This window comes from Danio rerio, chromosome 20 (genome assembly GCF_049306965.1).
Source record: "Danio rerio strain Tuebingen ecotype United States chromosome 20, GRCz12tu, whole genome shotgun sequence".
Taxonomy (NCBI): Eukaryota; Metazoa; Chordata; class Actinopteri; order Cypriniformes; family Danionidae; genus Danio; species Danio rerio.
The window spans coordinates 43,104,007-43,117,500 of record NC_133195.1 but is presented as its reverse complement, the minus strand read 5'-3'; the positions used below and the strand labels follow the sequence as shown (position 1 = coordinate 43,117,500).

Here is a 13,494-nt window from a genome sequence, read left to right as displayed (position 1 = left end):
AGTATGATACAATTTAGGTCTACGCTGAAAGAAATGGTTAATTTAAAAAGTTTTCTAACAATTTATAAATTTGTAAGCTGAATTTAAACAAACAAATTTAATTCAGCATTACTAAACTTCATTTATTTAGTTTTTTTATTCAGCCCATATAAATTGTTTACAATCACTTACCTTAAAAAAGTTTGTCAATCTAATGAATATTTTGTTCAGTGTATTTTGGTTTGGTTTAATTTGGTTTAGTTTGGTTTAGTTTAGTTTGGTTTAGTTTAGTTGCAATCACATTATTGCATACAAACAAGCACACTTTATATACAGCAGGCTGAAACACAGCTTCAAACTACAGCAATTAATAAGAATAAAAGCATCATTTCAATTCTAAAATGTGTTTACACCCTCATCACATCACTTATTATTCCTAATGCGGTAATGGAGAGCTTTCAAGTAGACTTTTATAAGCAACAGGTCACCTTACTTGATAAAAGGTCTTATGTAATCCAGGTTTAATTTTGCACTGTTTCCTGAATCCTAAAGGTCTTGTTTTTTGCTGCACAGATGAAGGGACTTGAAGGTGTCCCACTCCATCATTCCTCTTGATTTGATCAGAGACGTCCAATCAGTCCAGTTTGATAAAATCACCAGTGTAACACACAGCAGCATGCGCACTGATGAAGAGGGTCTATAAAAAGAGCAGCTGTGCTCCCTGAGCTGCTCCAACACATCCAAGTCTTTTGTTTGTCCATTAAATGTGATTACAGTACTCTGTATTCTCATACCATCTTTTTATCATCATTTCACATTTATACCTCTTAATCACCGCTGAAGTCCCAAACCCATCTTTTTCATTAAACACGGATGTTGGTGAGTGAATCAGTAGAGTCTTGTGGGTTTGTGTGCTTGTATGATTCAAAAGTGCTGTGTTTTGGAGAGGACAAGGCTCCATATCTTTGCTTTCTTTCAGCATCTCTCTGTCCTTGTTAATCTAAAGAGGCCTTTTCTGTGGCTCAGTTTGATGGAAATAACACCATAACACCTGTTCCCTCATTGAAAATAAGCAAACCTCCCTCTATCTGTTATTACTTGAGACACTCACTATTTTATTCTTATATGTAAAAAGAAATATTTTTATTTGTCAAAGTTAATTTTAATTGGTTTCCAACTCAGAATTTAATCCAAGTTACAATAATTTAAATTAAGATTAATCTAATTTAAGCTGATTACCTTATAGGTTGTGATTTGGTCTAATTTAAATAATTTAACCCAATGATCCCTTCATTTTCAGTAAATGGTTTATTATTTACCTGAAGTCGCTTAGAGTCAGTATGCTGGCCAGTTACATCTGCTCACGAACACATCCTCACCAGTTCTGGTTTTTAGATAGAGGATATAACTGTAAACTAATTTCTTTTAAGTAACATTAATCCACACCATGCTTTTCATTCATAAAGAATGTTTGATTATATCATACTAAGTCAGTGATTGTCAGAAATCAACAGGTCTCCAATGCTGTGTCTATGCTCCATCCATTAAGCCTGACTATATGAACAAATCCTGGTCATAGGCTGCGGAAACATCAGCCTAAACAATTTACTACTTACAAAGATTTCAGGAGATATTAGAGTTAAAAAGAATTTTATATTTATTTTTAAGGCAAACACTTTCCATTTTAGTTCACCTAATAAACAAAATACACCAATTCAGAAATGTACAACATCAATTAAGAGTTAGAGATTAATACCTGACCGTGTTGAAGTATATTGCAGCATATACGTCTTAACACACAGCAACAGGATATCCTGGTTACAGAATCTCACAGACACTTCTGCACCGTTCTCTTAAATACCCAAATTATCATAACCTCAAGACAATAAAAGCTTCACAATGACCTTTGCCTGGTCATGAGTTGAAGTGAAGACCATTTTCTCTAGAGTGGAGCGTCTGGCAAAGATCTTATCAAATTCAAAACCAAAATAAACTGATATAAGGAAGATTGTAAAATATTACAGTGAAATTGAGACCACTTCATCAACCACACAGAGACATTTAAAATGACACCAAACATGAATATAAAGCCACAAGATACACCATATTGAAAACTTGGACATTCTGTGTAGAGCTGCTCTGGTGGAGAAGGTAAAGTCCAGGGCTTAGAGTGGGGCTCAGGATGCATGATCAAGACAACCTGATCAACTGGTTTCCTAGCTGATCTTCTTCTCAGATAGAAAGTTTATTGTTTTAGTGCCTGGCCATGATCGTGGTCTTGTCTCGTGTGGAGTTCAATAACAGTTCTCAGGGTTTAATATTATGGAGAGATATAGCATACTTTCTATAGTTTTCCATGATAGTGTGTTTGCTTGTTCTGATTTAATGACCACATTTAATGGTCTGAAAGTTAGATTTTTTTTCTTGTTGATGTTTTTGAGAGTTTCTTGGGTGAAACACTGCAAAAGTCCTTATTTTATTTCAAGTTTTAAAAAAAATGCTTACATCAAGAAGCATTTATATAGCAATTTAAAAATATTTTGTTTTTTAGAAATAATATGTCAAAATTAAGTATTTTTCCTTAAATCAATTGGAAATAAATCTGACAGATGTTGTTCTCCATAATAGAGCACTCTCCATGCCAGATAAATAAGAACTAGCCCCGGTTGCCAGATCCTGTCAGTAAATGTCTGTTTCTTTGGTTACCCAGTGGACCAACACCCAAACCAGCAACTGAATCAACTGAATTAACAATCTCCTATCAATATACAGTTGAAATCAGAATTAATAAACCTCCTTTGAATTTTTTTTAATATTTCCCAAATGATGTTTATCAGAGCAAGGAAATTTTTACAGTATGTCTGATAAAAAAAAAATTTCTTCTGAAGAAAGACTTATTTGTTTTATTTCGACTTTAAAAAGCAGTTTTTTAATTTTTAAAAACCATTTAAGGTAAAAAATATTAGCCCCTTTACACTATATTTTTTTTCAAGTCTACACTCTCAGAAATAAAAGTTGCGAGCTGTCACTGGGCTGGTACCTTTTCGAAAGGTACAAATTTGTACCCAAAAGGTCCATATTAATACCTCAAGGGTTCATATTAGTACCTAAGAAGTACAAAAGTGTTCCTCTTAATTTTTTAAGGTACTAATATATACTTTTGAGGCACCATTATGGACCCGTTAAGTACAAATGTGTACCTTTTGAAAAGGTATCACCCCAGTGACAGCTCGCAACCTTTATTTCTGAGAGTGTATAGAACAAACCATCGTTATACAATAACTTGCCTAATTACCCTAACCTGCCCAGATAAAAAAAAAAAAAACTGCCAGTTTTTTAATCTAATTAACCTAGTTAAGCCTTTAAATGTCACTTTAAGCTGTATAGAAAATGTCTTGAAAAATATCTAGTCAAATATTATTTACTGTCATCATGGCAAAGATAAAATTAATCAGTTATTAGAAATGAGTTATTAAAACTATTTTGTTTAGAAATGTGTTGAAAAAAAAATCTTCTCTCCATTACCCAGAAATTGGGGGGAAAATAAACAGGGGGCTAATAATTCAGGGGGGCTAATAATTCTGACTTCAATTGTAAGAGTTCACTAAGAATGCCAGAGAGGAGCAGAAGCAGGAGACGAAGTAATGATGATAAAGAAGAACTTTACTGAATAATCTTCATCTGACCACAATAAATCCAACAAGTGTTATTATACCATAAGCAACACTGGAAAATTACTGCCTCACAACATTGTCCAGTGACAATACAGACCTTGAAATTGAGACATTCTTATGAAAACAAGCGTTGCTTGAATCCACACAGCCATACGATTATAACAACGTAGAATTAATTATCGGAAAATAGTAATAACAAAATACAAAACATAATCAAATGACTAATGATATGGTTTCATGAAATAATTAAATGAGGAATAAATGAATAGAAACAAATGAAAGTGAAATGAATGGTTGTGAAGCAACACGCATAAGTTTGCTACAAAGATTCTCAGATCCTTAGTTAGATTATTCATCCAGAATGTTTAAAAATATGTTTATATTCCAAAGCCCATTGGAAGATAATTTTTATATTTTTTAAGGAACAGTTCACTTAATTTTGACCTTATTTTTGAAAACAAAACAGTATATTTGTACTTGTCTAGAAAATGCTTCTTGATTTAGAAATCTTTAGAAGATGTTTGTACTAGAAACAAGATAAAAACTCTAAGTAAGAAAGGCAGTTTTTGCAGTGTGGTTTTTTATTTTTTCTTCCTAATTTCATTTCTTTTTTGGTCCGATGGAAACTTCTGGTTCAAGTAAAGGTGGCACAGTCTGTGAGAACAATCCAAAATGAGTACTAGGAATAATTATGAGATGTGTTTGTTTTCGCCAACCTGATTTCACCAAGTATGACATGTTCCTGGATTAACGTTTATGTTAATCCTGGAACAACATTCAAATCAGCCAATCAGAATTAAGGGATGCGTTTACAGTTTATGTTAAGTTTAGGCTTACGGTTATGTTTTTGCATTTCTACATGATGGTTATCCATCTATTGTTCCTTTTGATTTTAGGAATAATTTACAGTTATGATTGGGTTTAAGGGTATGGATTACATTTTCCAACAAAAATGATGCTCCTGGATCATCACAGATGTTAATCCAGGATCGGATCATACTTTTGGTGCACTGCACATAACCTTGAGGCAAATTGTTTAGTACAGCTGATTATTTTAATTTGGTTTATTTGACTGTTTTCTGTTCTCTTTGCAGCTTGCTGGGTTCATCTATGCCTGTTATGTTGTGAAGCTCATTTCAGAAGAGGAGGACAGCTGTAAGTAAAACTTCACAATTACTTCAGAAATATTTGTGTGTACTGTACATACAGGAGTGGAGTAACGTTATGTTACTGTTGTAAAAAAAAAATAAATGAAAAAAGAAGAGAGAACCCAGTCCAGGAGACTCGAAACAAGCAGAATTCCTTTATTGAGACGTGTTGGTTAATCTGCAGTCATACAGCGTCTTTAAGATGTCCATGTGTCTGCAAGAGCCTACTAGAGGTCATTACATTAATTATGTTTTAACATTAATTACACATTAATTACATTACACAGTAATTAGAAGTCACTGTTCGCTATATACCTCAGTTTTGAGGTCAGAAAACAAAATTATTTCGAGTAGAGCAGGTGATTTGATCGACTACAGTTGATCCTTATCGCTAATCATTAGCTAGCCTATCAAATCCTTCTAAAACTACTTTTTGGGAAACCAATCATGAAATACGGTGGCTCAGTGGTTAGCACTGCTGCCCCGCAGCAAGAAGACCACAGGTCCAAGTTCTAACTGAGCCAGTCGGCACTCCCTGCGTGGAATTTGCATGTCCTCCCCGTGTTTGCGTGGGTTTTCTCTGGGTCCTCCAGTTTCCTTAAACAGTCTAAAAACATGCACATAAGTCAATCGTAATACAGTCACAAGCACTTAACGCATACATTGTATAAAGGGGCACTCGAGAAACACCTGATCTTGTATCCCTCCTAATGCTCATTGACCAGGGACAGCATGCCAACCTGCTATCATAGTTGAGCATTATTTAAGTGTGAACTCTTGAAATTTAGGATTCAGTAATCTTTAAAACTGTATATAAACTCTTTTAATAAAAATTCTAGCAATAACTTACGATAACAAGCCAAAATTAGTAGACCCAAATTTTATGTTAGGAAAATATATAAATAAAAAATGTAAAAAGAGCAAAATTCAAGAGAAACAAAAAATGTATAAAATTTTGTAGAAATTTTGTAGTATGTATTTTTTTTCTCCAATAATTTGCATGAATTTAAATGTATTACCTTTCTGTTTCTAAAGATTTTTGCTGACTAAAATAATATTTTAATAAATGTATCTGTTTAGTAAAGCTGTTTAGTTCAAATGCACCAAAATACATTTCCTATAGACCTTTTTCATGGCTGCTGCATGGTGGGCGACATAGCGACCAGCGTCTTCCGGTAGAATGCTAAAAACTTCCGTTTACAGCGTTTACAACTGGTAATCTGCGCTCCGAAAATGGGTTTCAATAACGTTTTTAAAATATTACAGAGTGTTTTTGTGACACACAACTTAGAAACGTGTCTGTTAAAGCCATTCTAATCTGTCAGATGTGGTTCAAGCCCGTCAGTAAATACGAGAAAAACATTCTCCTAGTTCACGTGTCTGCCGTCAGAAATAAAGTGTGTGTATTTCACACACGCAATACTTCGCTGCATTATAGAGCAAACCGTATTATTAGCATGTAAGTCATGCAAGTCACAAAAATGACCAATAAAAGTCTGTTACTGATCCTCTGCTTGCTCTGCTGTTCATTGTAATCGCGAGCCGTTTATGTTTCATTTCATGTGTTGTTTTTATCACGGTTTGTGTTTTTCTGTCATTTCGAAATGACACGCCTATATTTTCACGTTGTAACAGTTATTAAATCAGTGTGTCAGTGGCACAGTACAGGCTACGTATGTGTGTGTCAAACATTTTGTTGAATTACATTTGTTTAGGCTGGTTATATATTTGAAAGAAAGAGAAACTGTTGACTTTAGCGATGACGAGGCTTCATTTAAACGGCAGAAGATGCCGTCTGACAACGAGGAAAAAACGCCTCACAGCAGCTGTTTTCCATCCTATTAGATCGCATTTTTTTAAATGATCAGTCCAGGAGATGGTGCTGATGGACAACAGAATTAGTTCAAAGATGATAAAAGCTGGTAAAATAAATTAAAACTATCGTTTTAAAGCTGTCCAATTGTGACTGTTTACATGCATCAGCTGCTGACCGGAAGTTCTTAGCATTCTCCTTGCGCATACATGCAAAGCATCATGGGTAATTTTGCATTCCAAGAAAAAGGTCTATATTCACTGAGAAATGGAAAAAAAAAAATACATGTATGCATTTTCAAATAGGTTACTCATTTATGCTGAGCACTATACAGTACAGTCTACAAATGCTCCTCCAAAACGTAAATCTGATTGGTACATGTGTGACCCCTTTGTAATAAAGCAGACGCAGCTTTAGATGGCAGATCTTTAGCCTAGTTTGAATGTCCTGGTAAACATCTGAATTTAGATGTTGCAGGATCTTAAAAGATTGCTTTTATTGATCCAAAACGACCAGTGGCCTGATGTTTTAAAGCAAGGGGGAAATTGTTCCATTTGTAAAGCTCAAATGACCACACTTAGCAGCCCTGAAAACATTCTGTGGACATGTGGATCGGTTTTATTAGTCACCTTTCTTTCCTGACAAAAGATTAGAAAGCATAATAACCCACACCGAAACATGGGCTGATTATTAATGTTAGGATTAGCTCACCAAAAATGAAAAATCTGGCCATTTACTGCATGACTTTCAATCTTGTATATATATAAAAAAAAAACCAAAGCCATGGCTTGAAATATACTTTTTATGCTGCTTTTTGTTGTTTGCCTTTCATTAGAACAGTTGGGTATTACATTGTTCAACATTTCCCCAATTGTGTTCCACAGAAGAAAGAAACTCATGTGGATCATGACAGACTATTCATTTAATGTGTGTTTGCCCTCAGATGCTTGTAAGTTTTTCTTAGGAAGGCCTTTTGAGGAATAGAGCTTCAGTAACAAAGAATATGCAGCCTGACGCAGGCATACAAGATCAATACTGTTGTTCTCTTTCAGAGTCAATCCTTATTTTGCGTGTTCTCATCATTCTCTCATCACAAACCAGCTAAAACTGACACTGAGATATGCATGTAAATGTGTGTGTGGCTGTTTATTTGTTAGACATCCTCCTCCTTTGTCCTGTATTTTTGGTGCATTTTATCATCTTATAATCAGAGTAATCAGAATCATTAAACATCACTCTGGATGTAATTAAGCATGGCTGTATTTGTAGAGCCGGACTCTCATTAAAGAGAGTGCCTTCAGTACATGTTAAGATCACGACGAGAAGCCCTGTGGCAGAGTACAGCCTGTGGAGCATGATGGTCTATTAATGATGACTATTTGGGTAAATATGAGCTTTTTATCCAGAAGTTCATGATCTTATACATGTTATTTTTATTATATTTAGTTTAGTCTCATAAAAGAGATATTGCGACATATTAATATTATCTAAAACAACAGTTATTTGAATATATTTGAAAATATATTCCTCATGGCAAACTTAAAATCATTTGTAGATGTGCTACTAACATAATTTGTTAATATATTATGACAAATACATACATTTTAACGTACATAACAAACATTATAACATATACATTACATAAATATGTATTACATATATTACACTGTAAAAATATCTGTTATTTAACAGTTTCCATATTTTATGTATATTTATGGTTATGAAATGCATTATGCGAGCTTGATCTCTGATGCGTCGACTTTTCATGTTGAAAATTTAACTCTACAGTTGAACAAAATGACTATAATGTTTAAGAAATATTATATATAAGAAATATAATACAATAAAATATTTTAAAAAATCTACTGGCAGCTTATCACAAGGTTTTTGTAGCATAATATCCAACACCAACACAGACAATATATCACTTTTAACCAATAAAAATGTTAATGAAAGTCAATTTTTTTTTAACATTTCAAGGTTAAAGGGTCCCATAATGCAATTCAAAACATGAATATATGAAGAAAAATAAAATATAAAAACAAAAATCACAAAATACGGAAAACTGTTAATTTACGGATATTTTTACAGTGTAATTTTCCTTAACATAGAAAACTTTTGTGCTACTTACAGTATTGTTTATTAACCTTTTCAAGGTTTCTTGTTGAATAAAATAAAAGAAAGAAAGAATGTAGCCTGTCATAGCACTTATATTTTACTTTATATATACAGTTGAAGTCAGAATTATTAGCCAACCCCTGAATTATTTTCCCCGATTTCTGTTTAATAGAAAGAAGGTTTTTTAACACATTTCTAAACATAATAGTTCTAACAACTCATTTCTAATAACTATATATATATATATATATATATATATATATATATATATATATATATATATATATATATATATATATATATATATATATATATAGTTGAATATTTTTTCTTCTGGAGAAAGTCTTATTTGTTTTATGTCGGCTAAAATAAAATTATTTTTGAATTTTTAAAACACCATTTTAAGGACAAATTTATTAGCCTCTTAAAGGTTTTTTTTTTTTTTTTTTTTTGATAGTCTCAAGAACAAACCATCATTATACAGTAACTTTCCTAATTACCGTAACCTGCTTAGTTAACCTAATTAACCTAGTTAAGCCTTTAAGCTGTATAGAAGTGTCTTGAAAAATATTTAGTGAAATATTATTTAGTCATCATGGCAAAGATCAAATAAATGAGTTATTAGAAATGAGTTATTAAAACTATTATGTTTAGAAATGTGTTCTCTCCGTTAAACAGAAATTGGGGAAACAATGTGTATATATGTTCTCTATGCTTCCTTCACAATCCAAAAACATACTATAGGTGAATTGGATTAACTAAATTGGTCATAGTGTATGAGTCTGTGTAAATGCAAGAGTCTATGGTTGTTTCCCAGTAACTGCAGTATCAATGCCATTAATTTTTTTTAGCAAATGCTATGAATAACTAATAATAATTTTTGGTTTGTTCCTCACACAGTAAATGATAAAATACTATACCTACCATTTTAGTTGCATATTTAATCTGTTTTCCATTGCTGAAAAAGCATCCTAAATACCTAGAAATTTGCAGATTGTACTAGCTAACCTTTTTGCCTTTAGAATAAAATTACAGTTAAGCAGTGTGTCCAAAAACGGTACAATTTCATCCTCTCGCAAACTTCAGTTTACCGGCATTTGATTAGTCGAATGCGCTAAGCTTCACACCACAAAAACCCATCACCCACCACTTCATCCAACATAATTCAGCAGTGCCCAGGGTGTCCAGTGAGCTTCCTGATGGTCTTAATCAGCCATCAGGAGAGATTTAGGAACATTTATGTAATTGGAAATCCCTCTCGAAAAAGTCTCCCCCAATCAATCAACCACTAGCTTGAGTGAACGGCTCACAGTGATGTTAGTATCTCTTTTTTCCAGAGGAATGTAATTGTTAAGGCTCTGAATCCTCCAAGCAGGCCAACTATATTGATGGCTTGATCCCTGAGGCATGTGGAAACACTAATCGGGAAGCCATATTGGCCATTACGGCTTTAATTAATATAGTACATGAAGCACCTTCGTAAAGGTAATGAACAGCTCAAACCAATCAACACGTTCCGCACGTAATTACAGCTACTATCAAGGGGAATGTCTCAGGGTGCTTTTAAAGAAAGGACAGTATTTAAATGATTCTGCCTCTGAGAGCACCAAACAAAAAAAACAAAAAAACAAGCATGAGAGAGAATTAGGAAGTGTTGATACGTGCAAGTTGCGGGGAAACACTTTTTTCGTGCATCTACAAGGAAATGAGGTTAAGGCTTTCCTTTGGGGAAATGCAATCAAGCTTTGCGGTTTGCATGGAGGTGGGAGCTTGTGCTGATAGTCTTTGTGCACCGCGTGTGCTTTTTACAAATGCCTTTGTCAGAGGAAGAGCTTTTGGAAGGGCGAAGCTGAAACAATAAAACTCATAAAAGCTTTGCTATATGGACGCTGTAAGGAGAAAACGTCCATCTCAGCCTAATTCCCTGCAGCGCCGGTGCCTCCGAAATGGCTGCTTTTTAGGATGTGTCGCTTAAAACAGAATAAATGGCTATTTGTGTCATTTTGCTCTTTGTGTGTCTTTGAATGCTAATGTTGTGGCTCAAGGTGGCTTGTATGGACTCTTGATGTGTCAGCTTGCACACGGCTGATGGTATTTGTATGTTTTTTTTGTTCATTACTGGATCAGTGATCCTAGCATTTTCCATTATCATGGCAGGAGTAGCCGGAAGGAATTTCAGCAGTAAAGCAACTTGAGATATTTGTTTTGTTGGAAAGGGGATGTTTTAAGAGCCGTTTAAGAGCACATATCTGCCTGGAGGCGAGCTGTTTTAACATTTACCCCCTGCAGACATATTTATGTAAAGGACATTAACTGTAAAATGTTATGAAGTGCAGCGTATAACATCATTTTCTTTTTGATATGATCTCTGTTTTTCTTTTTAAATGCTATTTTGTGTGAGTGGGTGTGTTTATTTATTCATCGTTTTATATTTAGCGTTTATGATGTTGCAAAATGTCTTTCAAATGTATGCGGATCCTTTAATCTTTCCATTTATTAAAGAGCAATTGCTTTTAACATTGTTAATGAAGGATAAATGGAACCAAAATTCTTAAATCACCAAATCAGAATATTGTAATATGTTCATCTTTGCTATCAAAAGATTAAATGTTTTATTAACGCTACAACTACTGAGGCAGTCATTTTGACAGTTTTCAATTGTGTGATTTAATATATTTGTTTAAAAAACAAAAACATGTAACTATAGTACCCTGATTTTTCCTTAATATGTGTTTATTCTCGTACACACCGGAATGTTTTTTTTTTCGCATTTATCGTCAGCATTTTTCAAGATGTTTTTTAAACCCGTTCAAACCCAAGTAATGTTCACCAGCGTCGAGCAGAAGAGTGCGAAATCTCTCCTTGACGTTAGACTGCGCTAAATGAAAATTTGAAAGACCCCGATGTACCTCGCTTGTAACACTGAAGAAGAAGAAAGAAGGTTGACACAATTGGGCTGCGTCTAAAACCACCTACTGCTCAATAGGTACTGCATTTGAATTTAAACATACTACTCGGTCGTTAGAAAATTACGTTCTATACAGTGGAAATATGAGTAGTATGAATGGAATTTGGACGTACTACATCTGTCATTTCTTCTTGATTTCGTGACCAACCCTCGTGGGTTGTGTCACTCCCATTTCATAGCTCCCATTCATGAATTCTCTCGCGAGGCATCATAGGATAGAGCATGGGATGCGCACTTCAGAATCTCGCCAGAAGTAGTAGGTCATCCGTGATTTTCGATATATGTATGAATTCGGACATATTACTTGGATACTGATTTTAGCATACTATATAGAATGGAAGTTTACTGTTTTGAATGCAGCCATTTTGTTAAAATCCTTCACATTGTTTACTGGTGATTCTAACAAGCAATATATAGTCTATGTCTCGTTTATTATACAGCACTTTTCGTTTTGAGCACCTCCAAGTGCTGCTTACTGTAACTTCAGCAGTTCTGTGCACATGAACAAAATTGGCAATCTGATTGGTGGAGAAGGTTTAGCGCAGCGAGCAAAAAAAACAACAAGCATGAGGCTTTTTAGTAAAAATTATGTTTTTACGCGTGCCTTTTTGCGTGTTGGTGTGCATGATTACTTTGGTTTCCTTTACGAGAAGTTAAACGTTGACAGAAAACGCTAGCAAAAAGTGCCTCGGTGTAAACAGACCTATTGCTATTTTATTAAAATTACAAGACACAAAAAATTTCAGAGTATTTTTGTCTTGAATGGCCATAACGGATGGTAAAATTGACTGCATGTTACATTTTCCTGTTCCTTTAAATATGCGTACTTCTGTTGCCCAACTTTCTAATAGCAAAAACATAACTTTGATTCAAACATGTTTTTCAAACTTTCACAAACCACATTTTCACTCCAGTGGAAAACTTTTAAGGGTAGTCTAGTATCTCATACACGGTAATAGGCTATACTATGAATAACATATTTTTTGGGTAATACTTTCCTAAAATACAACAGACATTCAAAGCTTGTAAATTATAAAAAGTTTTACATGAACAGTCAGAACGACCACTATGGACATTTTAGTAGTTATAGAATTTTGGTAGTTCCAGTATTAAATAATTATTATAAGTTGTAATAAAAATTAAATTAGATCTATCTATCTATCTATCTATCTATCTATCTATCTATCTATCTATCTATCTATCTATCTGTCTGTCTGTCTGTCTGTCTGTCTGTCTGTCTGTCTGTCTGTCTGTCTGTCTGTCTGTCTGTCTGTCTGTCTGTCTGTCTGTCTGTCTGTCTGTCTGTCTGTCTGACAGACTGTCTGTCTGTCTGTCTGTCTGTCTGTCTATCTATCTATCTAATCAATCAATCACAGCAAACGTTCCAAATTACAGTAGGGTTTAAAATGAAAATATTTTGTAGGATTGTTGATCGTTTTTCAACTGCATATCTGAAGATGTCAAACGTGATTTCAAGTTACAAGTCAGCTTTTTAATTCAGAAATAATGTAAAATAGGCTACCAGTAGTCATAACAAATAAGCAATTTTATAACCTGTATATATTATATGTATATTCCAGAGGAAATATTAATTAAATCAAAGAGAAACACTGTATATATGAATGCTGAGATGCTGAAATGCTCACGGTGTCCTGTTAGACATGAGCGCTCTGGATCCATCTTTCAGTCTGACCTCTGCGGGTCAACAGATATCACTGATCAGGACAGAGTTCCGATTCCATATTGAGACCTGTGTGGATTAGGGGATTTGTAGGTTTATGCCCCCTAAAATCT

At 34.0% G+C, this 13,494-nt stretch overlaps 1 protein-coding gene across 2 annotated transcripts in view; it reads left to right on the top strand.

The window, feature by feature from the left end:
* Nucleotides 1–13,494, top strand: part of nkain2 (sodium/potassium transporting ATPase interacting 2) — a 316,059-nt gene that overhangs the window by 289,383 nt on the left and 13,182 nt on the right. The window contains exons 5-6 of one of the 2 annotated variants that reach the window (XR_012395349.1): nucleotides 4,748–4,888; nucleotides 5,089–7,377. Coding sequence is in view for 1 of the 2 variants with exons in the window: in NM_001351706.1 (NP_001338635.1) it covers nucleotides 4,748–4,808 (61 nt within the window). In the remaining variant the exon portion in view is untranslated. Of the gene's footprint in view, nucleotides 1–4,747; nucleotides 4,889–5,088; nucleotides 7,378–13,494 lie in introns of those variants that run through there. The other variant, NM_001351706.1, reaches the window with a different exon arrangement.